Consider the following 24,707-nt stretch of genomic DNA (forward strand, 5'->3'; position numbering starts at 1 on the left):
CAGATTATCAAAACTCTGTTTTTATTCCGAGCTTCAACCGAAATGTTTAGAGAAATGGCTTTTGCAGGCTGGGAAAACAAGACAGTTCAGTTCAGTTTGTCAAAATACTTCAGTTTGCCCGAGGGGTCTGGGATAATCTGTGGAGAGAAATACAGTGTTAGTGTGCAAAGAGTTGTCTCTGATAGAAGGTCAGACAAACAACAGCGCTGTGAGACTCACCGTGTCCTGTCCTGGCTTCCATCCTGCTGGGCACACTGAACAAGAGTAATAATTTACAGTAAGTTACACACAAACCACAGGCAATACAGATATAACATCATAATATGATACAATTAGATTGGAAGCAAGCTTTTTTGCAAACACTTTACAAGTTTTATGTTATAAAAGGTTTGTAAGAGAACAGTTGTAACTCAATGAGTATGAGTGGTTGTGCATGTGATATGTGTTTTTGCAGTGTATGTTTTTGGATGAGGTTTAGGGGTGAACTGTACCTTCCCCGTGTTTGTCAGTGTACTGGAAGGCCTGGACCAGTCTCAGGGTCTCGTCTACAGATCGCCCCACGGGGAGGTCATTCATGGTGATCTGCCTCAGGATGCCCTTGTCATCGATGATGAAGAGGCCCCTGACGACCGTAATGACAACAAGTTTGCTTCACTTCTAAACTGCCTGATCTTTCTCAGCTTCAAAACGCAGTACCGTAAATTGCCTCATTCTTTATATTAACAGTCAAATTAATATTCTTCTACCATGATTAGGTTTAACAGCTTGGTTTATACATTTCAACATTGGGCTCTTTTCTTTAAATCGTTAATATGCCCCTGTGTATGTGCGTGCGTGCGTGTACTATACCTGAGTGTGTGTCCCTGGTCCTCAAGATAGACTCCATAGTCTTTGGCAATCTGGTGTGTAAGATCAGACAGCAGAGGGATTTTCATTGGTCCAAGTCCACCCTCCTTCTTGGGTGTGTTGATCCTGTAAATAACATAAACAAGAGAGGAGATGGGGGAACACATTGTGTGGTTCATACCCTGTGACATGCAAGTTAAAGAGCATTATTTTCAACTGAAATGGGGTGCGATGATTCAAATCTTACCAGGCCAGATGGGTGAACTGCGAGTCGACAGAGCAGGCAACAACCTCTGCATTGATCGCACGGAACTCATGGGCACGATTACTGAACGCAATGATCTCAGTGGGACAGACAAATGTGCTGTAGGGGGCACATAATCGTCATTAGTTAAATGAGAACTGAGTGCCCTCTGTAATTACTGAGAGTGACGCTTTTTATAATGCTTAACTGTCGTGATTACAGTGGGCACTGTATATTTCATTTTCCTTATGTTATGGTTATATGGTACACAGCAATACTAGTAGAACACAACACAATATAGGCTAAATCTGGTAAAAAAAAGTAAGATAGATTTGATCTCAATCTAGTTTCTCATACTAACTAACAGTGATATGTCTTAGGACATCAACTAGGCCGGTCTGAGTTGGTACTCACAAGTCCAGGGGGTAAAAGAAGAAAACCAGATATTTTCCTTTGTAGTCGGACAGTTTCAAATCCTTGAATTCACCGTCAATGACAGCTGTTCCTTCCCAGAGGGGGGCCGGTTTTGAAACTGATCAATAAGAAGAGAGATAAGAAATAAATGAAAACACATTTAACGATGTTCAAAGTATAGAAAATGAAATCACTTTCCGAGCAAATTAAGGAAAACACCCTACTAGGCCTGTCCCAAATGTCTATACATACCAACAACCCAGAACCTAAGCATTTGGTATGATTAGCCAACAATGTGCACGTATGTATTAGTATTTTGTGAGCTTAGAATGATAAGGTTCTATCTCCGTTTAGGGCAGTTCAGAGATATTGAGCGTCAACGTTTTTACATTCCATTATGTTTTGTGAGATGAAACCTTTGTATTTTATGAATTACTAACAAAAAAATGTCAACATTTTAAAAATAACACCACACAGGCATTAATAGACACCTAATGGATCAGATTATGTAAAAAAACTCAATTTTGACCAAAATGATTTGAAAACGTGTTTATGATATTGGTAGAGTTGGTGCAATGTGCAGGCTCACAGTGGAGAGTGGTCTAAAAAGGCTACATTCTATCTCTTCCACTTCTCTATTGATTTGGTAACCATATGGTAGATTGGTAGCCTATGTGAACATAATACCACAGAGGAAAACCTTCTATCTTACCCATCTTCTAAACCTTCTTCTATCTATCTTAACCCTCTTTGGTCATTTGGTGGATGGATACCTTTGGGATAAATTAATTACAATGGATACAACTTATGAATGGGAAGGTATGAGGGAAAGGAAGCCACTGAATTTACAAATTCGTGAGCTTAGAATGATAAGGTTCTACGGTATCTCCATTTAGAATGAGAAGGTTCTATCTCCGTTTAGAATGAGAAGGTTCTATCTCCGTTTAGAATGAGAAGGTTCTATCTCCGTTTAGAATGATAAGGTTCTATCTCCGTTTAGAATGATAAGGTTCTATCTCCGTTTAGAATGAGAAGGTTCTATCTCCGTTTAGAATGAGAAGGTTCTATCTCCGTTTAGGGTAGTTCAGAGATATTGAGCGTCAAAGTTTTGACATTCCATTATGTTTTGTGAGATGGAACCTTTGTATTTTATTAATTACTAACTCAAAAATGTCAACATTTTAAAAAATAACACCACACAGGCATTAATAAACACCTAATGGATCAGATTATGTAAAAAAAACTCAATTTTGACAAAAATGGAGATAGAACCTTATAATTCTAACGTCACGAATTGATAAGTGTGGCGCGCGCTTGGAGCTGGATACGATAGTTGGAGCCAAGTTTTTTTTTGTATGACGTGTCTATCTATAAATCTACAATACATGTTTAAATAGTATGCATGGCGTTCTCTATCTGACTCTTTCCAACTCATTGCTGCTCACAGTATTTTGCTTATGATTAGCTAATTATGCAGAGATGCATAACATAATAGACCATAACTGGGCAAGCAGTGCGGAAGCATAATTAGCTGTGGCTCATTTCACGATGTCATGAAGCAAGCAAGGTCGGTGCTACTTACTACAATACACTGCAATAACCATTGTGTGGCTACACTTCAATGCACTCTGATATAGCCTTTACTAGTGTGATAATACTGTACTAAACTATTATTATGCATGAGACAAACCCACTCTTTGCCTTGCTGAGGTGCAGGGAGTGATCAGACACGGGCACACGAGCCTCTCCAGGGTAGACGTGTCCTCCCGCGTAGTTATAACATTCCTGCTCCTTTCTCCCGTTAGAACTTTCCTCAGCTGCAGAGACAAACTTGGTAACAAGACAAAGTGTGCAAAGCACGTTTAAAATGTCTTTCATCCTCTTGTTATGAAGCATGACGTCCATTATTCTGTCTGGCTAAAAGCACGTCTTCTTGCAGGAAGGACTACAAGCCAGAGCTTTTTTTTGCGTGCACGCGCAGCTTCTTGGGGGCGATCCCCAAAAGTCTTTCCTCGCCTCCTCGTTATGGTTCCTCGTGTCGCATCCTCGCCCCTAGATAAAAGGAGGACAAATGCAGGACGGGAGGAACCTTAGATCTTCTCTTAATGCCTTTTTAGAAGGAGGCAAAGATGACGCAGGAATCGAGGAAAAGTATTTTGAGATTCCTTCTTGGCCGAGTGTAATGTGTCTGTCTCTGATAACCCATATATGATTGGGTTAATTTACTCAGGTAAAACTAGAGGCGGTCTACACTGACATTTTCATTTATTTATTTATTTATGAGTGGGGCAGTCCCACTCATATATTTATTTTTTTATGACAGATATAGTATAGATTATGACAGGAAGGATGGGTGAGAGAGGAGGGATGACATGCAGGATATGTCCGCGGTACATGGTCTGTGCTTAATCCACTACGCCACCTAAGCGTCCCTACACTGACATTTTCAACCTGTCACTGGCCCAGGCAGTTGTCTCCATTCTCCAAGTGCTTCAAGGCAAGGTGCTCTGAGAAGACACTCCTGGGCCGCCTAAAAGCTCAGCTTTCTCCCGAACTAGGCCCCCAGCAGCATGAGTCGGCCTACAGGGAGGAGGTCCAACATCTGGAGGTGTGGTGCGCTCACAACGACCTGGCCCTCAACACCAGTAAGACCAAGGAGATCATTGTGTACTCTCCCCCCATCTGCAGCAACTGCATCACAGTTGAAAACCGCCCTGCATATCATTGGCACCAAACTCCCTACCATCGAGTCCCTCCAGGGAACCTGGTGACGGAGGGGTGGCGGAGGGGGGCAAGTATCATCAAGGATACCTCGCACCTCAACCACGGTCTGTTTGACCCCCTACCATCTAAGAGACTCAGGAAGTACAGGATCCTCAGGACCCGTACCAGCAGGCTACACAACAGCTTCTTTCACAGAGCTGTCACTCTGATAAACAACCCCCCCCTCCACACACCCCGCTGCACATTGTACATGCCTCTTTGATATAGCTTATTTTTATACATGTGCACATTACGGTACATAAGCTACCACACTGTATAAGCTACCTTAACTGTACATAGATCATAACTACCTCTAAACTAAACTGATGTTTACAATGCTACCTTTCCACATACTGTATATTGCACATTGCACATGTCTCTTTGATATAGCTTCTTTTTATACACCTGTGCGTCAACAGAACTAGGGGCCGAAGGCCTTGGCAAACAGGTGGGATTTGAGGGCTGTTTTAAAAACTGTACATAGCTCATAACTGTATATACCTCTAAACTACCGTACATGCCTTACTGTACCTATCACTATCATTATCATGTTTTTTTCACAATATCACTATTTGCACTTCTGGTTAGTTGCTAAACTGCATTTCGTTGTATAAGTACTTGTACTCTGCAACGACAATAAAGTTGAATCAAATCTAATCTAATTCAATAAGAGCAATGTGACAATGTTGTTTTATTAATTCCGTTCTTTTGCACCATATGTTTCTTATTTTGGTCATAACAGAGAGGGAAAGGAAAATGAAGACATTGTTTTCAAGAATTAGACCAGCCAGACATTTGATCACTTTTTTAAAGCCACGCACGTACTATTGTGTGCACTTTGTTGCCTTATCACAACTCTGTCAACAGACGCTAACTAAAACGGGCCTGCATATCTGTCTGTGTACCAGAAATAAACCTACTGCCTGGAAATAACATCCCACCAAGATCCAAGCTCGTGCGCCGGTACCGGATTTTCCCACCCTACCAGATTTTCCCACTTTTCCGGTTGCACTCGTGCACCCTATCTCAATGCTCGTGCACAAGGAACTTCGTCATCTCTCGTCGACTCTCGGTGTTTTGACAGAAGGACGGAAGGCAGAGACACCTACCCACAGATCGGTGGCCCAGAAGTAGCATGCAAAAGATGCTGACCATTATCTCCAACGTGTTGAGGGGTAGCGCAAGCAGAAATGTAAGTAAAGCTTCTAGTATGTTAGTTTACATCTTGACACAGGATCGATTTGGAAAAAAGCATGCATAACCAGTCATGTCATCCTGTTTTTCCCAACGAGATCAGTTGCGTCCTGACCTTGTCCCAGACACAGCAAGGCCTCGGTCGTAAGGCTGCACTCACAGTAGCTAAGCCATCATCCATTTGATCTGTCTGGACGTTTTTATAAGTCTAGATTCTGCAATTTAGGATCCAAGATCCTGGAAAATCATATTGAGTATAAGATGTCCTGACCTCACCTCCGAAACCCATCACTGATCACTTTACTGTGTTAGCTTGCAAGATTGCTAACGTTAGCAACTATAGTGGGCAATCTAGACGAGCCTTCTTTCCATCGCAGCTTGTTGAATGAAAAGTGTTTTGTAATTGTAACAGTGCCATCAGGATAATTGTCAACCATCACTGTATTAGATATTAATTGTCAATCTAGCAAAATATCACTTGTGTAATAAATAGGGAAGGTCATCCCCACAGGAAAATATTCCAGCTTTGATTTGTATGCACATCTGGAGTCTGGACAATGTTCAAATTGAGTTCAATGAATTATAATCATTCAATCAAATTTAGCAAAGCTGGACACCGTGGAAGTCAAACCTTTATGGCACAGAATCATCATTTCGAATAAATCTGGGGTTTTCAAGATGATTGCTCCCTTTCATGATAATAATAATAATAATAACTTTATTTATATAGCACTTTAAATCAAAGTGCTTTACAAATACAATAGGTAAAAAACAACACACAATGATCACTTGTGTGTTAAGAACAGGAACATTGTAGACGAGAGTTTCCGTCTTTAGGCTATGATCATTTCATCAGTAGAAACGTTGGCTATCTATCTCCATCTATCTCCTATCCATCGATGTCTAGCCCATCTCTCTCTACCGGTGTTCTATCTCACTCTTGCCCTCTCTGGTCTTCTCTCCCATTGGCTGCGTGATAGGGAGCCCAGGTTGTGTCAGAGGTAAGATGTGGGTTTACTGTAGTTTGACAGGTGATGACGCGCAATGCCAATGTCCTTTGTTTCCCAGCTTTTGCCTAATGATTTCGCTTCCTTTTTACATGGCAAGTGCCATACTCCCACTCAGCCAATGATAGGAGTTTGAGACCACTAACAAAGACCATCTGTACATTTTTTTCTTTTATGTCCATGTACTGCCTCTTTGTGCAACTTTCATGCATTTACCATCACCACTGTTTCTCAATTGTCTTCAAGCTTTGCTATCTGCTAATCAATCCCTCAAGTTTTTGGCTGTTTGATAGATTGACTATACACTAGAACCATTCATGTACGGCTCTCTCTCTCTCTTTCTCACACACACACACACACACACACACACACACACAATTCCCTTATATCAAGGCTACAGTAGTTGCATCACATTCTGTTACTGCAATGGTATCAGAGGTTCAAGGGCCTAGTTTGTAACTTGTGACTGCTGTTTTGAAGGTGTTTGGTCGATACTAGGCTATTTTGTGTCTCTTCGTATTATGTTAGGAGTGGAAAGCAGTTTGGTTGGTGACTTAATTAGGATATAATCTTAATTAATGTGGTGACTGCGGTCAGATTAGAGATGAGTTTATGAGGTCTATTTTGTAGGTTAGATTGAGGTGTCATGTTTTGGCAGTTGTTTTCTATGGATTTTTAGACCTTCTCCAATCTCCTCCCAATCTTACCCAGAGGCAGAGGGGTAGATACAGTAGCTTTACTCAGAGCCTAACCCCCAAGTGAAGGTTAAATGGGAGTGGAATTATTCGGCGTAAAGGCAGTAGCCTAGATCAGTGGTTTGGATCAAGGAGTTATTACTTTTTTTTTTTACCCTTGAGTGGGTAATGTGGGAACCTTTTCACCTCTAGGCTTTGTAGTGACTTATCTGCCTGGCTCTTTTCTCCCCAGTACTCCATGCGCAGGGCTGTTTTGCAGCTGCTGGCTGTCCAGGGCGAGTATGCTGATATAACGTCACCGCCAGACCCAGAACCAGCACTACGACCCAACAGGCCAGATGCAGGCTCACACATAGGCCTAGTCTCACACATAGTCTCACACAGTCCTCTGGTAGACAAGATGAACAGACCACAGACTGATGAACTAACACTTACCCAAACAGACAACAATGTTGGACTTACCCCAGAAATTACGATTATTGGCAGCAGGCTAACTCCCGAGGAAGCACCCCCAGAGCTTACCATAGTAGATCCATCCCCTGCCTTTATGAGTAAACCAGAGGAGGAGTCATTTGACACTGACAAACCACTCACAGATCTAACATCACTACAACCTGTTGTAGAAACGGACTTGCTTACAACAGACCTGGCCTCATCAGAGTCAATCACCTCCTCTACCTCACCAGAACCCCTATTAGATGCCGCTTCTAACTCGTCTGAACAGTCAGACATCGTTCTTGACCCTCACATTTCAGAATCGGCTTTACAAGAGCCTCCAATAGCCCGTGATGAGCCCATCATAGGCCTGAGGGAAGTAGAGCCCATGTTATATACAGGCCCAATTCTTTCAGAATTAATGTTGTCAGAACCGTTTCAGAGTACAAACCTACCTATTCCGGAATCTAACTCACCCGAACAATCAGTCATCCTACTGGACCCTCAGACCCCAGAATCAACTTTACAAGAGCCTCCAATAGAACAGAATATGAAGGAAGCAGCTGTGGACACTGACCCATTAACCCTAGAATTAATACCACCAGAATTGCCTGTTGACACAGAACAACCTCCTCAGGGACTAGACCCCTCAGAACCAGACCGAAGCATTAACACAGACGCCCCTGACTCTTCCATATCTGAGCCTCAGCTGTCAGTGGGGAGCCAGAGCGCTGATATAACGTTGCTTCAACACCCCAAGAACACCCTCAGCTTGCCTGAAGACACTCCTTTACCAGAGTCACAGCTTGCTGTGAGTACTGGCAGTCCCTCCATATTTTACACCCCTCCCCCCCACCTATGCTTTTACTGAACTCTGCATGATCCTCTTGTAATACAGGTGCTACAAGGTGTCTGTTTTTCTCACACTATACCATGAGTTACCCTGAAGGGTTCGAACATGCAACCTGCCCAAACTAAAATGAACTCTCCCATCCTTGGTCTGTGACACAGAAATACATATTTCTTTCCCCCCCCATCACCTTCACTTTCCATCGTTCACGTTTTGATTTTCTGAAGTGAGGGAAGGGAATGATTCTGTCCTTTTCAGTCAATGAGGCATTCTTATTACCGTAGTTCAGGGGTTTTGGGATTGTTTCCTTGCTGGTTGCCAGGATACAGGATAGCGGGTACTGTGGATCATTTCAACCTGCTTTTGTGCTGACTCTGCTGGCTTGCTTAGCTACAAGTCTTGCACAGTTGATTTTTATGTTATGATTTATTTTTTTATTTTTTTGTCTCATAGTTGTTTATTTCTGTCATGTCTCCTTTCGTTTATGCTTTCAGAGGACATTTTTGCTAAGTGTTCTCTCTTTTTATTCCAGGGGGCCAGAGTCGTGGTGTCCACACGCACATATGCTGACTTCACTCCCCAGGCCACATTTGACATCAAGGTAAGATTCCATTCATACTTCACGGTGAATGTTCTGACTGCATACCTCTTACACAGTTAACTATTCTCACAACGAGTTTGATGTTTGATGATTGATGCTTTTTTATATTTTTTGCTTTTTTTTTAGTATTTCTTTCTGAGTGGGGCAGTCCCACTCATATTTTTCTTTTTAAATGACAGATACAGTAGAGATTATGACAGGAAGGATGGGTGAGAGAGAGAAGGGATGACATGCAGGATATGTCCCCGGCCGGATTCGAACCGGGGACCCTGCGGTTACATGGTCGACGCTTAACCCGCTACGCCACCTAAGCACCCCCTGATGTTTGATGATTGATGTTTTTCTCTTGTAGAAATGTGACGTCCACCGCCTGGAGGAGGGCCCGCCCCTGACGGCGACTCTGACCCGCGAAGAAGGGCTGAAGTACTACCGGACCATGCAGATCATGAGGCGTATGGAGCTGAAGGCAGATCAGCTCTACAAGCAGAAGATCATCAGAGGCTTCTGTCACCTGTACGACGGCCAGGTTAGCACACAGTCACTTCCTTCTGCACGGTTTTATCAACACACGTTCAGTCCCACGTGAAGACGTACACATGTACTGTATATGCAGAGTCTCTTCTTATGATGACTGATGAATCGATGACTCACATACTTAGGCAAATGTATTTGTTGTAAGTCGCTTTGGATAAAAGCATCTGCTAAATTAAAAAAATGTAAATGTCACACACACACACACACACAGACACAAACACAGTAATTTATACAATGCATTGTTGGCAGTACTTGACGTGTTCAAAAGGTGTGTTGGCACGCAGCGCAGAACTGTAACTGTGAAGAGGGAATGAAGGAATAACTGCCAATGGCTCCTGGTCCTGGCATAGATTTGTTTTTCTTCCTATGACTGATGGAGAGACTCTGTGAGGCTGCATATCACATTTACATTTGACATTTCGCAGACGCCTTTTTCCAAAGCTACTTACAACAAGTACATTTTCTAAGTAAGTGAATCATTCTTCATTGTTCTTCGAATCATCGTTGTAAGTCGCTTTGATGAAAGGTGTTTGCTGTGTCACATTTACAATGTCAAATGTAAATGTGATATGCAGAGACTCACTTGCACACACACACACACACACACGCACACACACACACACACACACACATGTATACATTGCTTACAAAAAGAACAACAAAGATTCTGTGTTTTCATCATAGGAAGCTTGCGCGGTTGGCATTGAGGGGGGTATCAACCTGTCAGATCATCTGATAACGGCGTATCGGGCTCATGGCTACACCTACACAAGGGGCGGGTCCGTCAGGCAGATCATGGCTGAGCTCACTGGTGAGTGCACACGGGCAAATAGGTGAAGTGACTAGACGCTCCATTCAATAGATAATCCTACAAAATCCCAAAAAATTCCAATTTGTCGGGTAGTGGTGGGGTAGTGGATAGTGAGTTGACCTGGTGATCGGAAGGTCATGAGTTCAAATCCCGCCTGAAACACCACCACCACTAGTGTGGCCTTGGGTAAGGCACCTAGCCCTAAATTACTCCAGGGAGAATGTCCCTGTAATCTAATTTTTTTCTTTGGATTAAAAGCGTCTTCTGTGGCCTGGGGTGGTCCAGCACCGCGGTCTACAGTGCACACATATGCCCATGTTGGTATGGGTTCGAATCCGGCCCATGCCCTCTCTCCCTTCTTCTCCTTACTTTCCTGTCTGTCTTCACTATATCTGTCCAATAAAATGTGAAATATGAGTGGGACTGCCCCACAAAAAAAAAAAACGGAACTTTAAAGAAGAAAAAGCAAAGCGTCTGCTAAAGGGTAAATTATTATATATACTTATTAAATGTCTCTTCTCTTCATTTGCTGTCTCTCAGGTCGTAGAGGAGGCATTGCTAAGGGCAAGGGAGGCTCTATGCACATGTACACAAAAAACTTCTATGGAGGAAATGGTATTGTGGGAGCTCAGGTAATAAACATAAAATAAAATAAAAAATAAAGTGTTTTCACACCATGGCATTGTGGAATTAATTTATTTATTTATTTATTTTTCACTTATAACCCCTGTGTATATTTTCCCCAGGTACCTCTTGGAGCTGGTATAGCCCTTGCCTGCAAGTACCTGGAAAACAACCAATTGGCTGTCAGTCTCTATGGTGATGGAGCCGCCAACCAGGTGACATACAAGTGCCTCTCATATTAATAACGAGTTTATTCTGAATGTGTGTGACTTGTATGTCGTGTGCATTGACGTGAACGAGATTTAATATGAAAATAGGATTATTACACTGAAAGATTTGATTCCATGTTTCCGACCCAACCCTACGGTAATTGTCCTGCTGAGGAAGGCTATCTGAATTGTAATGCGTTCCACAGGGTCAGATCTTCGAGGCGTACAACATGGCGTCTCTCTGGAAGTTGCCCATCATATTCATCTGTGAGAACAACAAATATGGCATGGGCACCTCAGTAGAGCGCTCCTCTGCCAGCACCGACTACTACAAGAGAGGAGACTACATCCCTGGCCTCAGGGTAGGGCACTCTACCTTACTTACTTACTTACCACAATACAATACAGCTTCAGTATCCCACATGGGGCAGTTGATCATTTGGTCCTTGCCCAAAGAGAATACAAAAAACATATTTAATTATTTTATCACACACAAAGATACCCCCAAAAATATTAGAGTTATGCAGGCTCAACACTCACTCTTGCTCTCACCAATGTCTTTCAATGTGTCCAGGTGGATGGGATGGACGTCCTGTGTGTTAGAGAGGCCACCAAGTTTGCAGCGGATCACTGCCGGGCTGGAAAGGTGATTATCAAGCTTTCAGTGTGTAAGGTGGTTGGTTCTATGTTTTATGTTTCTTTTTTCTAAGTAGCACAGCTGAGACTTTGTTGCAGGGTTCCCGTGCTGGTCTTAAAAAGCCTTAAAGGCAAAATTCCAGCAAACCAAATTTCAAGGCCTAAAAAGGTCCAGAGTTTCAGTTATTCGGTCTAAAAATGAGGTGCTAGGTCTTAAAAATGAGATCCTGCAAGGAAATCAGTCCGACCACATCTATTTACGTGGAAATGAATCAAGCTGGAACCCAAAAAAATGCCAATTCGCTTCCTTTTTTGTCTGTATGGCAGTGAAATCCCTAATTTCATCACCTCGAGGATGACAAAAAGCTATCACATGGTGTTGCGAATAGCTCTAAAATTCTATTCAAAGAGGTCTATAAAAGGTCTAAAAAGGTCTTAAATTTGACTTATTGAAACTTGTAGGAACCTTGTGTTGTTTCTTCCCCACCTGTGTTCAGGGCCCTATGCTCATGGAGCTGCAGACCTACCGTTACCACGGACACAGTATGAGCGATCCTGGGGTCAGGTAAATATCCGCATCTTTGTCATTAATATCCAACTACTGTTGTTGATGACATTGACATCATTATTGTCACATCTGTGTGTTCTGAGAGACCAATGCTGACTTGAGGATTTGATATACTATTTAATATGCTGTTATATATATAATCATATACTTCAATGTGTGCTTTCATTTGTGCACCACCTTGCTGCCCCTGCACCCTGCTGTTTCCCCCAGTAGTAGCTTTCTCCCTGCACTCTCACACCCGACTTAGTGACTATGACCCCTGACCCCTGACCGCTGACCGCTGACCCCTGCCCTGCTCTGTCCCCTGCCTCAGCTACCGCACACGTGAGGAGATCCAGGAGGTCCGCAGCAAGAGTGACCCCATCTCCATGCTGAAGGACCGTATGCTCAGCAACACCATGGCCAGCATGGAGGAGCTCAAGGTAACGTTGCACTACACTTATTGTACGTTTTTACTATTGTAAAGGTATTTGTTCCCATTTAATTTGACAGATAGAAATTGTTGACCGCCAATCTCCATTGTCCCTTTATGCTTGGTTGTAGGAGATTGACATCGAGGTGAGGAAAGAGATCGAAGATGCTGCACAGTATGCCACCACAGACCCCGAGCCCCCACTGGACGACCTGTGTAACCACATCTTCAAAAACGAGCCACCCATGGAGGTGCGTGGCGTCAATCCATGGACCAAGCTCAAGTCTGTCAGCTAAAGGCTTTCTAGGCCCACTCTTCTGTCCCCCCGCCCCGTCCCCCCCGTCAACGCACACGTTAGTCCTGGCTTACATCACCATCTCCCCCTCAGCCAAGGGCCTCTATGGACTTTTATCTCAATGGCCCCCCAACACACCCCCACACACAAACCACCCTTAACTCGAGCACTCCGCCTGGGCCAATCAAAACGCCTGGGCACCTAAAACGTTAGTACCTGGTTGGTGGAGTTCATACTTAATTGGACATAGTTCTTAACTCGGTGTCAAAACTAAGAGGAGACTCATTAACCATTTCCCTGGACATAAGGACCATTGTCTATATAATCAACATGGCTGGTTATTACTTTTCATGTTTTTTCCCCCCCTCCTTCAAATATATAACTTAAGTGGGATGTTAAATAAAGGGATTTACATAATGTTTTTTCATCTTGCCAAACCAGATCTGTGCCTATGTTTGAAAAAGGTGAATGTGAGTGTCAAGTCTCTTGGTTGTGGCTCTTCATAGCTCAAAACACAAGCACTTCAATTCTACATGGACGAAGGCTGACTAGGGACATGATACTGCACTTAACAGGGAGGGGTTCTTCAAATCATACAAAATGTAACTGCTGGCTTCATGCCTTCACTGTCTGTTGTTTATATTGTACATCCCTTCTTATGTGTTAACTTTTTTTTTCTTAAAAAAAAAAAGAAAGATCCCCATCTTTATTATTTTTAAGGTTTTTAGATATCAGCCAATCTTATTTATTGCTGAGAATATACTTTTTTTAAAAAGCAAAGTGTATTCAATCTTCCAACTTGGGAAATGTTTATTATGGGAGTCTTGGTGACTGTTACAGTGTATCATGGGCAGTGCTGATAAGGGGGGCCGCTACACTGTCCTATTCACTCTGAGGCAAAAACATCAGGAGATGCTTGTATGCCGGTGATTGTCTTTGTACAGTCTGTCAAAATAAATAAATATTTGAAAAATATTATTACGATGTCTGTTTGACTTCATTTCTGTTTGGATGTCTTTCTGTTTGTGTGTGACATACTTTTGAGATGAATCTCAAGTTGATGGGCATAGGCTTTTAGTTATTTTAACTTATTCGCCCATGCCATTTGGAATTCGTTCACATAAACATTGCACATCATTGAGTTGCTGCCTATCCACTGATCTATAAAAAGGCCTACTGATCTAAAAGGTAAGGCAGGCAGAATGTCATGCAGTGGCCAGTGGGGTTTCTATAAATGGGGGTTGGAGTAGGCCTGATGTTGTTTGCCCCTTGATAAACACTACTTATTCATATCTCGCATTTATAATTGTATATCACCAGTGATACATGTATTAACGGTCTTTTCTTTCCTTCACCTGTCTGGCCCTGGGCTGTGGGGTGGTCCCTTGTCCCCTGTTGGTCCCGCCCATCATATGACGTACACATGACGGATTCCTCAGCCTCGTTTTGACAGACAGGTAAACCCGAGCCACGGCGCCATATTGAGAGAACGGAAGTGATTGGGGTTTTGTTGCGGAAAAGTGTGAAAATGGGAGTTTCACGGAAACATTGTTAAGAAGTAAACAAGTTGTCGATCACTAGCTTACAGTTGCGATCGCGTTTGATACATTGCACTTTCTTTTTGTTTGGTTCATCCTGTTGAAGGGGTCACTCCTCCAGAAACACTTTTGTTTAGCGCTTATATCCCCACACCCTCGACAACATCAAGGCGCAACACAGCAACTCAACTCCCGTCGAAGATGCCCTTGGCACAGCTTGCAGACCCTTGGCAGAAAATGGCCTTGGGGACTTCGGAAAGCGAGGTAAAACTGTTAGAGACACTTGACAGTGGTCATATCCTGTGACATTAACAACCTTTTGCGTACAGAATCATGCACTTATTTCAGTTTGGCCCAAAACTGATTGTAACTGATATCAGCTGTCCTGATAAGGGAAGCGGATACATTGTAACAATAGCCGTTTGTTTTGTTGCACAATCTATTGAACAGAATATGCAATTATACCCCCATTTCCCATTCCACAGTTCTTGGACGAGTTGTGTTGTCTAACGTGTACAAATATAGACAAAGTTTTCTATGGATGCATGCATGCATTTGATTGACAGACAGTTATCAAAATCGCACGAGCTCTTAATGTGAAAATGAGCGTTCGGCGTGCTTGTGTGTTAGATATACCCTGAGTGCTTTCTCCTTTGTTTTACAGATTATGGAAGATTCCATGGGGGATGATGACACTGCGTGTACAGTACGTTTTAAAAAAAAGACTCCCCCTTCCTGTCTCGTCTTTGTCTCACTGTGTGTGTGTGTGTGTGTGTGTGTGTGTGTGTGTGTGTGTGTGTGTGTGAGTGTGTATATATGAGTGAGAGAGAGATCTATGGGTTCTCTAGCACCCTCCACAACAATCCAAAGTAGTATCAATTAATATGGAAAGTGCAGGGTTGAAGTCAAACACAAGTGAAAGAAGGTTTTGGCGGTTTAGCTAAAGAGCACGAGAGAGCGACAGTCAAAGGGAAAGAGGGAGCATGCTGTGTATTTAGTCATCCTCCTCCACACCTCCTCTGATGCAGTGGGAGTTGTAACTTGGCGGCATGGCAACTGGTTGCCTGCTGTCAGTCAGTAGAGTTCCCTCCCCCTGGCAGATCTGAGTAGAGAACAGTGGTCTCTGTAGTCACACACACTGCAGCTGCTCCAGACACAGGGAAGAGTGGAGCTCCGCTGGCCCAGAAGAAGGGATGGGAGATTTGGCAGAACCAGAGCCAAAGAAGGACTTCACCGAGAGCTCGGGTGCTGTACGTGGGTGTGGTGTGGTGTGGTGTGGTGTTAGGGGTGGGAAAGCATAGGAGTTTATTTCTCTGTCCTCCCACCGTAGCCTATCTGCCTCTCTGCTCTGAGTGTAGAAGGCTGAAACACAGTTGTGCCTCTTCGCTAGGGTTTTACATCAGCGTTTTAGAATGTTGTGACTCATCTGTTTACCTCGTGTATTGTTCCTCGTTCTGTACCGCTCTGCGGTTTGTTGCGCGTGCTTGTTTGTGTCTGTCCTGGCATGCGGTTTGTGTTTGTTTACAGTTTTCTCAAGTGTAGTGTATCGATGTTGTGATGTTGTGTTCTACTCTCGTGGCTGTGAGCCGTACCTGGCTCTGACTGTCTCTGACTGTGTCTCTCTCAGGATGATGATCCCTCTGTGAAGGAGATCAGTATCACACACCTCGTGAAAGAGGGTTCGGAGAGGGCTGATCCTCGGCAGTTTGAGCTCCGCAAGGTCCTGGGACAGGGCTCCTTTGGGAAGGTAAATAACTGTGCTAGATTAAATCGTGTTATATATGTGGATTAATGTTGGATATAATGTTGGATATGATGTATTATCATACTTTGGTGTGTTCGCTATTATTAGGGACCTCACTAATCGCTCCCTCTCTCCCTCCCTCCCTCCCTCCCTCTCTCTCTCTCTCCCTCCCTCCCTCTCTCTCTCTGTGTCTGTTCAGGTGTTTCTCGTAAAGAAAATAACGGGTCCTGATTCTGGGCACCTTTATGCTATGAAGGTGCTGAAAAAAGCCACCTTGAAAGGTACACGATGGTCTGCAGTGATTTGGTGAATTTGTATTCAGCGAATGTCTTTCTTGCGTCAATATGAGACTATAGTTGTGAAGTGTGTGCGTGTGCGTGTGTGTGCATGTGAGGGCATTTGTTTTAATAAGTATACTGTATCTGTATATCACCAGTGCGAGACCGGGTCAGAACGAAGATGGAGCGAGACATCCTAGTGGAGGTGAACCATCCGTTTATCGTCAGAATGCACTACGGTAAGATATCAGATGCACCGTCCAAAACTCACTTGGAGGAGTCATCTGATGTCAACAAAATTCCTTCAATATCCTTCAAATGTAACATTTCGTGAGCTTAGAATTATAAGGTTCTATCTCCGTTTAGGGCAGTTCAGAGATATTGAGCGTCAAAGTTTTTACATTCCATTATGTTTTGTGAGATGGAACCTTTGTATTTTATTAATTACTAACTCAAAAATGTCAACGTTTTAAAAATAACACCACACAGGCATTAATAAACACCTAATGGATCAGATTATGTAAAAAACACATTGGAGATAGAACCTTATAATTCTAACGTCACGATTTCTTCTTCACAGCCTTCCAGACAGAGGGGAAGCTCTACCTGATTCTGGACTTCCTCAGGGGTGGAGATCTGTTCACACGTCTGTCCAAAGAGGTGAGGGAAAATTCTGGAATCAACGAATCCTTAAATTCTTACCTACCGATATTTGGATGTTAGCCCAAGCGCTGTGTGTGTTTGCGTTGTGTTGTGTTTACCGGTCCGCGCTTCTCCATCACACAGGTGATGTTCACAGAGGAGGATGTGAAGATCTACCTGGCAGAGCTGGCTCTGGCCCTGGACCACCTGCATGGCTTGGGAATCATCTACAGAGACCTTAAACCTGAAAAGTAACCTATCACACTAATGCTAATGGATATCACCCAGAGGGAGCTTTAAACAATAGACTTCATGTTAGGGTAGCGTATACCATAATGTCAGTCTTAGAGCCCTGTCTTCTGGTGTTGGTTCCTGTTTTCCTATCTTCAACCTGGAAAATACAGGAAATGACATAATCTAAGACCACTATGAATATTAACTTTTTATAGGTTAGATTTTTTAGCTTTGGAGTAGGGGTGGGCATCGACGATCGATAATTGATCGATAAGGATCTTGGTCGATCACAAAATAAAACATTTGGTCGACCAAATGTTTTATTTTGTGATCGACCAAGATCCTTATCGATCAATTATCGATCGTCGATGCCCACCCCTACTTTGGAGTTACTCTGTCTGCTGGTGGTTGCTGCCTTGCTGACTGAGCGTGTTGTTCTTGCAGCATTCTGTTGGATGAGGAGGGCCATATCAAACTCACTGGTGAGTAATCCCCCTGCACCTATTGCATATTCATGTTTCATATTTCATATTCACACTCTGGCTGACTCAGCCACTCTACTGTTTTGCATTGTTGAGCCTTGGTATTCAACAGTGAGTATGCATAAGACAGGGGCGCATGGGAGGGACTCTTGGGGAGCTTGCACAAATTTCAGCTTGACTTGCATTCTGCCATCCTTTGTTTGTCCCAGATTTCGGACTGAGTAAAGAGTCCATTGATCACGAGAACAAGGCCTACTCTTTCTGCGGGACAGTTGAGTACATGGCACCGGAGGTCGTGAACCGCAGGGGACACACCCACAGCGCTGACTGGTGGTCCTACGGCGTGCTCATGGTGAGAGGGGCCTGGGTAGTGGTGGATTCAGATTCAGATAACGTTTATTGCTATTATGCACACATATAGGAATTTGCTTTGGCTTTACAGTAAGTGCGTTTATGCTTTTTTTCACATGTATACATGAACAAAACAAATGCAAAAAACAGGACAACACAGGACAGACAACAGTGCATTGGATAGTGCTATATATATAAAGTGCAGTGCACTAGTGGCCTAGTGGATAGTGAGTGAATTAGTGAACTGGTGATCAGAAGGTCATGAGTTCAAATCCCACCTGGGAACACCACGACTAGTGTGCCCTTGAGTAAGACACTTAGCCCTAAGCTACTCCAGGGAGACTGTAATCTCTCTCTCTCTCTCTCTCTCTCTCTCTCTCTCGATAAAAGCGTTTGCTAAATGGTAAACATATAATTGTAATGAGTCCAAGAGTAGATGGGATGCAGTCAACCTCCCTTCTCCTGTGCTCCTTGATGTGTGTGGAAATATCTGACCGATGTTTCCGATGGCAAACGGTGAGTTGCCACTGAATGGATGTGATTCTAAATTCCTTTTGATTTTTTTTTCCCCTAGTTTGAGATGCTCACTGGAACACTGCCTTTCCAAGGGAAGGATCGGAAGGATACCATGACCATGATACTGAAGTGAGTCTGTTTTTTCTAAAGCCATTAAGATTATTATACATAAAACTGTGTCCTCGATATTCCATTAAATTCGAATGTTTTTGTCTGTACCGTAGAGCCAAGCTGGGAATGCCACAGTTCCTGAGCAACGAGGCGCAGTCTCTCTTGCGTAATCTATTCAAACGCAACCCAGGCAACAGACTAGGTAATCTCTATCATTACACAATGGTATTTGGTACCATTACTTAAATAGGTTTTTAAACTGAAAACATACATTGAACCTACAGAACGCTTGAGCAACTGCAAGCCCTAGTGGATTACATGTTAGAGCCGCCCTCAAGTAATGTGTGTGGTATTTGGTGAGGCTGCATTCTCATTTTATGTACCTAAATTGTGGAATCAAGTCAACACTAAAAACCCATCTTTTTAATATTGCCTTTAAATGACTAGATTATTCAATTATGATTATATAATGATTAAAGCACTTTGAGCTGCAGTTTTTGCAGGAAAAGTGCTATACAATTAAAAGTTATTATTATTATTATTGATGTTCACAGGGGCCGGCCCGGATGGAGTGGAAGAGATTAAGAGACATCCGTTTTTTTCAACTATTGACTGGAATGTAAGTTTTCACATCGATGTGTCTGTGTCCGTGTGTACTGTTTGATTATCTTTGGGTTGAATCCTAAGTTGCAGGGGTAACTCACTTAAATCGCAAACTGAGGTAAATGTAGAGATTTGCACCTAACATTGCGTTATGCGTATGGATCTCAAGTTAGGATTTTGGCTCGTGTATTTGAACTGTACATACTGTGGTTGGCTTTATTCTCATGCTAATTCTTTTTCTTGGCATGCTTCTAGAAACTATTCAGGAGAGAAATCCAACCTCCCTTTAAACCTGCTAGTGGGAGACCTGATGACACCATCTACTTCGATTCAGAATTTACTGCAAAAACTCCACAGGGTAAAGATCAGATTATTGCGTTTCAAAAGTAATAAACAGCCGTATGAATGTACGCATTATCAAAGGGCCTAGCAGGAATTATGTGATAACTTTGTCTTGGTTCTCACAGACTCTCCTGGCGTTCCCCCAAGTGCCAATGCCCACCAGCTGTTCAGAGGCTTCAGCTTTGTTGCCATCGACCCAGAGGAGGAGAGTCATCCGTCACAGAGCACCAACATGACCTCCATAGTACAGGTACTAACACATATTGTTTTTGTGATTTGGTTTGTGGGTGTGGGGGTAATGACAGTTTTGTGTGTGTTTATGGATGTGACTCTCTCTCTCTCTCTCTCTCTCTCTCTCTCTCTCTCTCTCTCTCTCTCTCTCTCTCTCTCTAGCAACTCCACAGAAACGCGGTGCAGTTCAGCGATGTCTACCATGTGAAGGAGGACATCGGGGTCGGCTCTTATTCCATTTGCAAACGCTGTGTTCAGAAGAGCAACAGTATGGAGTACGCCGTAAAGGTGAGTACAGTACCACTGCCCCAATTCCTCACTCAAGTTACTCAATCTCAGAAGCGTGTGAGTAACTGTTGTAACCGATGCCATTTCCAGATCATTAGTAAGGCCAAGAGGGACCCAACAGAGGAGGTGGCGATCCTTCTGCACTATGGACAGCACCCGAACATCATCACTCTCAAAGATGTGAGCCATTATTACAGCAAGGCAGCTTACAACTGAGCCAGCACTGTTTTTGAGCCATATATATACAGTATGTTACGGTACATGTGGGAATACGGTACATGTGGGAAAACTAGGGTTAGGTGCTAGGGTGACTTAGTACATGCTGGCATGTCTAACCCTAACCTTAACCCTACTGAGAATGTTCATTATGTGAAGCGCATTGAGTTGCATCTTGTAAGAAATGCGCTATACAAATACAATTTGATTTGATTTGATTACCCCTACCCCTAACCCTAACCTTAACCCTAGCACCTAACCCTAACCCTAGTTTTCCCACATGTACCGTAACATATATATATATATATATACACTGTATATATGTCTATGTGAGGAGCTCTCTGTGAGACAGTGGGAGGTAAAGTGCTATGTTGACCTGCAGGTGTATGATGACGGGCGCTCAGTATACCTGGTGACAGAGCTGATGAAAGGAGGAGAGCTGCTGGATAAGATTCTCAGACAGAAGTTCTTCTCTGAGAGGGAGGCCAGTGCAGTTCTCCACACCATCAGCAAAACTGTGGAGTACCTGCATGTACAGGGGGTAAGCCTTCACCATCACTGTAATATACCCTTTAGATTGTGTCCCAGTGTGTATGGCACTATGTGTTTCTAATACTATACCACAGCACTCTGCCTTTGGCATGTTTACACCTTTTTACCTGTACAGGCAATAGGTATGATTCTGTTAGCCATCCCATGAAATATGACTCCCTCTACTCCGGTCACTGATGGATTGGTTATGTCTCCCCTTGCTCAGGTGGTTCACAGGGACCTGAAGCCCAGTAACATACTGTATGTGGATGAGTCTGGCAACCCGGAGTCTATCCGCATCTGTGACTTTGGCTTCGCCAAACAGCTGAGAGCAGAGAATGGCCTCCTGATGACTCCCTGCTACACTGCCAACTTTGTGGCCCCTGAGGTGCCTTTTCCTCTATATTGTATTTTATTATTTCGGAAGAAATGTCCGCCACTCTAAAATGTGGTACCGCTTTGATTTATTATGACGTGCAAACAGGGGGGGATCTGATGGACGTGGCGAAGATCCCAGTCGTATGATTGTACCGCGTTCTCTGTTTGTTCGTTTTATTAAATTGCAGTAGGTTATACCAGAGTTGCAGATATTAGCTAGTCAGCTTTAGAATAATTTGTCTGTTTTTTAACTGTTTTCACATCTAGATGTATTTGAACAGTACCTTGCACATGCACATCATATTCTCTAATGCAGTGTCCAATATGTGCTTTTATTAGGTTCTGAAGAAACAGGGCTATGATGCAGCTTGTGATATCTGGAGTCTGGGGGTGCTGCTTTACACTATGCTTACAGGGTAGGTTGAGTCTACTAAGAAAGCAGGTGGTTTGTCTTTTGAGCCATGGTCAGCAGTGAATTATGTTCATCAAAATATAACATTAACAAAAAAAATTGCGATTAACGAACTCATTTTATTCAGAATCAATGAGTACTTCTCAAGCATGTATTTCCCATGACACTCAGGTGTACCCCTTTTGCCAACGGACCAGAGGATACCCCAGAGGAGATCTTGGCTCGCGTCGGTAGCGGAAAGTTCTCTCTGACTGGCGGCTATTGGAACTCAGTCTCAGCCGAGGCCAAGGTGGGTCTTGAGTTTTCTTTAGTGTGGAATTAAGAGTGTGTTAGAGTAGTTGCTTACGGGAAGGCTTTTCCTTGAACTTTGGATTTTATTTTTTCAGCGCTTCGTATTTGTATTTCACGTAGTGGTAAATAGAAGAGTTATACACTATTCGGTTGTTAAGTCTGACGTCAAACGTGACGTTTAGCAATTTCCGGGTCCAAACCAGAAATTCTCCGCACCAGAGTACCAGTGTACTACAGCGGTAGAATGACAGTTCAATCGTTTTTTAGACTCGGATCTATTCATACAACAAGGGACAGCACTTTCCCGTTTTTCCCATATTTGTCAGCGTCTTTGAGCCTCGGAAAAAATAAAAGCGCTATATAAATATAATGAATTATTATTATTACTGAGGCATTTCGAAGACAGCGCCTCAGCCAACGTTGGACCCAGGAAACACGTCACGACTTAACAACCGAATAAGGAGCTCTGAACTTTGACCGTGTTGCCCTTAGGACCTGGTATCCAAGATGCTGCATGTGGATCCCCACCAGAGACTCACTGCGGCCCAGGTGTTGCGCCACCCCTGGATCGTACACAAGGACCAGTTACCCAAGTACCAGCTAAACAGACACGACGCTCCACATTTGGTCAAGGTATCTCTGAAACCTGTTGTTTCCTCAGACCTAGTATACCCCCATTCATCAGTGCACAAAACTCTTCTTTTGCCTTCAACTCAGTAGTTCGTGAGCTTAGAATGATAAGGTTCTATCTCCGTTTAGGGCAGTTCAGAGATATTGAGCGTCAAAGTTTTTACATTCCATTATGTTTTGTGAGATGGAACCTTTGTATTTTATGAATTACTAACTCAAAAATGTCAACATTTTAAAAATAAAACCACACAGGCATTAATAAACACCTAATGGATCAGATTATGTAAAAAACTCAATTTTGACAAAAATGTCGATAGAACCTTATAATTCTAACGTCACGAGTTGACCAAATAACTGAAAGACTGTTCCCTCTCTCTCCCCGTTTAGGGTGCGATGGCAGCCACTTACTCTGCCCTGAACATGAACGTGCCTCCTGTGCTGGACCCTGTGGGGCGCTCCACATTAGCTCAACGAAGAGGAGTGAAGAAGTTGACCTCCACGGCGCTGTGACACATCCCCACATGAGTATCTCACCCCAAGTAATTCTACCAGTGCATGAGGATGAGTTCCAACTGGGACTGCGTCAAAAGAACAGTGTGTGTAAAACCAAAAAGAACTGTAACAAAACACTGAGAGAAATGACAAAATATTTTGCTTGTACAATCATTTACTGCCTCCCAATCAAGTGTTACTTAACTTTTCTTTTTTTTCTTTTTTTTTTGTAACTGTATATATTATCATATGAAAATTAGAGATATTTACTTAGATATCATCAAATGTATACGGGTTTCCTTTAGGTCTATGTTTATACAGAGATTTCAGTTAAGCACTGGGAGTTGCAGGGTTTGGAAAGTGTTGCAATCGGTGCGAGATGATTTAACTTAGTTTGAGTTACTCCTGCCGAGAAGCGCGACCGTCTCATATTCTGACAAATCCCCAAATTCTACAACAATCAGAGCCCGCCGAGACTGTTAAACATGGGGGAGAAAGTGTGTGGTAACCACCTCCCTCACTCCAGGTATCTGCTGCTGCACTTTCTTCTCAGATCTTTGTGTTGGGACGGGGCCCTAGGGGTCAGTAAGGGTTCTCTTGCTTTATTCAGTCTTTCTATCTACGTATGTGTGTCCATATTATGATTAAAAAAGGGAAATATGTGAACAAGGGATATATACTTATAGCAATTAAGATTACTTTTCTAGTCAAATTTTAAGAGACAAATAAGAATGTATTTTTGTATGTGGATGAACAGACATTTTCTATTTGGTGTGCATGACTGATGAGGCCACTGGTATGTAAGGCCAGTTTTACTTGTTTTAATGGGGAAAGAGGTGAGAGGCTATCCAAGAAGCTGCTGTCGAAATGTAGGCTAACATGGAATATAATGGAGGTACTCTGGCCTCTGTCGCATTCTTCATGTTTTAACAAGCAAATTGTCTATGTGGTCCAGGAAAATGACTGCGGCTTCTTTTGATACCTTAAATGAAAAAAGTTATTGTTATGAATAAAAAATAATATCCAATCAATGATAAATGGCCTACAGTAATTCTTTACTCATTCATCCACTTAAAACCATCACACTTCTAACTTTCTGTATTGGTGCATATCCTATTAAAATGTGAAGGCTGACTTCACTCAAATAACTTTCATTATAGTATTAATACTTTTTGAGCTTTACTCGAATTTGCAGGAAATCATTTTAATTAATATGGCCATTTGCTCTGAATGTGGAAATGTAAAACTATAATAAAATT

General features: G+C 42.9%; 3 protein-coding genes across 4 annotated transcripts; 2 read left to right on the top strand and 1 right to left on the bottom strand.

Moving 5' to 3' along the window:
- Nucleotides 1-6: 6 nt before the first annotated feature.
- On the bottom strand, nt 7-3,448 carry prdx4 (peroxiredoxin 4). The gene is made up of 7 exons (XM_080549803.1): nt 3,199-3,448; nt 1,505-1,622; nt 1,094-1,210; nt 850-972; nt 492-622; nt 220-254; nt 7-137 (listed from the first exon to the last, which is right to left on the bottom strand). Exons 1-7 carry the CDS (start codon nt 3,407-3,409, stop codon nt 87-89), a joined length of 786 nt encoding a protein of 261 aa, XP_080405929.1. The 5' UTR covers nt 3,410-3,448; the 3' UTR covers nt 7-86.
- A 1,901-nt stretch (nt 3,449-5,349) lies between these two features.
- pdha1a (pyruvate dehydrogenase E1 subunit alpha 1a) lies at nt 5,350-14,105 on the top strand. 2 transcript variants are annotated; one of them, XM_080549635.1, is made up of 12 exons: nt 5,352-5,459; nt 6,442-6,462; nt 8,981-9,049; nt 9,402-9,575; nt 10,268-10,394; nt 10,935-11,026; nt 11,141-11,233; nt 11,434-11,589; nt 11,802-11,873; nt 12,361-12,428; nt 12,745-12,853; nt 12,975-14,105. In XM_080549635.1, exons 1-12 carry the CDS (start codon nt 5,403-5,405, stop codon nt 13,137-13,139), a joined length of 1,203 nt encoding a protein of 400 aa, XP_080405761.1. In that variant the 5' UTR covers nt 5,352-5,402; the 3' UTR covers nt 13,140-14,105. The 2 variants fall into 2 exon arrangements, with proteins under 2 accessions (XP_080405762.1, XP_080405761.1); XM_080549636.1 differs by lacking the exon at nt 6,442-6,462 and having other exon boundaries at nt 5,350-5,459.
- A 569-nt stretch (nt 14,106-14,674) lies between these two features.
- rps6ka3a (ribosomal protein S6 kinase a, polypeptide 3a) lies at nt 14,675-24,470 on the top strand. Its single transcript, XM_080549721.1, has 22 exons — nt 14,675-14,940; nt 15,341-15,382; nt 16,304-16,423; nt 16,620-16,701; nt 16,857-16,937; nt 17,279-17,358; nt 17,485-17,591; nt 18,019-18,056; nt 18,266-18,408; nt 18,982-19,052; nt 19,148-19,236; nt 19,589-19,653; nt 19,893-19,995; nt 20,105-20,229; nt 20,373-20,498; nt 20,589-20,678; nt 21,097-21,255; nt 21,472-21,633; nt 21,963-22,039; nt 22,207-22,324; nt 22,819-22,959; nt 23,344-24,470. The coding sequence occupies exons 1-22, from the start codon at nt 14,878-14,880 to the stop codon at nt 23,464-23,466; spliced, it is 2,205 nt and encodes a 734-aa protein (XP_080405847.1). The 5' UTR covers nt 14,675-14,877; the 3' UTR covers nt 23,467-24,470.
- The last annotated feature ends 237 nt before the right edge of the window (nt 24,471-24,707 follow it).

Source organism: Nansenia antarctica (assembly GCF_963989245.1).
Source record: "Nansenia antarctica genome assembly, chromosome: 20".
In the NCBI taxonomy this organism is placed as follows: domain Eukaryota; kingdom Metazoa; phylum Chordata; class Actinopteri; order Argentiniformes; family Microstomatidae; genus Nansenia; species Nansenia antarctica.

Bases quoted from the DNA above. Each gene is read 5' to 3' on its own strand.
- pdha1a (XM_080549635.1), top strand. From the start codon at position 5,403: ATGCAAAAGATGCTGACCATTATCTCCAACGTGTTGAGGGGTAGCGCA. The intron at 6,463-8,980 runs GTAAGATGTGGG...TTTTTATTCCAG, and splicing joins GAGCCCAGGTTGTGTCAGAG to GGGGCCAGAGTCGTGGTGTC. The intron at 12,854-12,974 runs GTAACGTTGCAC...GCTTGGTTGTAG, and splicing joins CCAGCATGGAGGAGCTCAAG to GAGATTGACATCGAGGTGAG.
- rps6ka3a (XM_080549721.1), top strand. From the start codon at position 14,878: ATGCCCTTGGCACAGCTTGCAGACCCTTGGCAGAAAATGGCCTTGGGG. The intron at 19,654-19,892 runs GTAAGTTTTCAC...GCATGCTTCTAG, and splicing joins TTTCAACTATTGACTGGAAT to AAACTATTCAGGAGAGAAAT. The intron at 22,325-22,818 runs GTGGGTCTTGAG...TGTTGCCCTTAG, and splicing joins CAGTCTCAGCCGAGGCCAAG to GACCTGGTATCCAAGATGCT.
- prdx4 (XM_080549803.1), bottom strand. From the start codon at position 3,409: ATGGACGTCATGCTTCATAACAAGAGGATGAAAGACATTTTAAACGTG. The intron at 1,211-1,504 runs GTGAGTACCAAC...TGCCCCCTACAG, and splicing joins TTCTTTTACCCCCTGGACTT to CACATTTGTCTGTCCCACTG. The intron at 973-1,093 runs GTAAGATTTGAA...TGTTATTTACAG, and splicing joins CAGTTCACCCATCTGGCCTG to GATCAACACACCCAAGAAGG.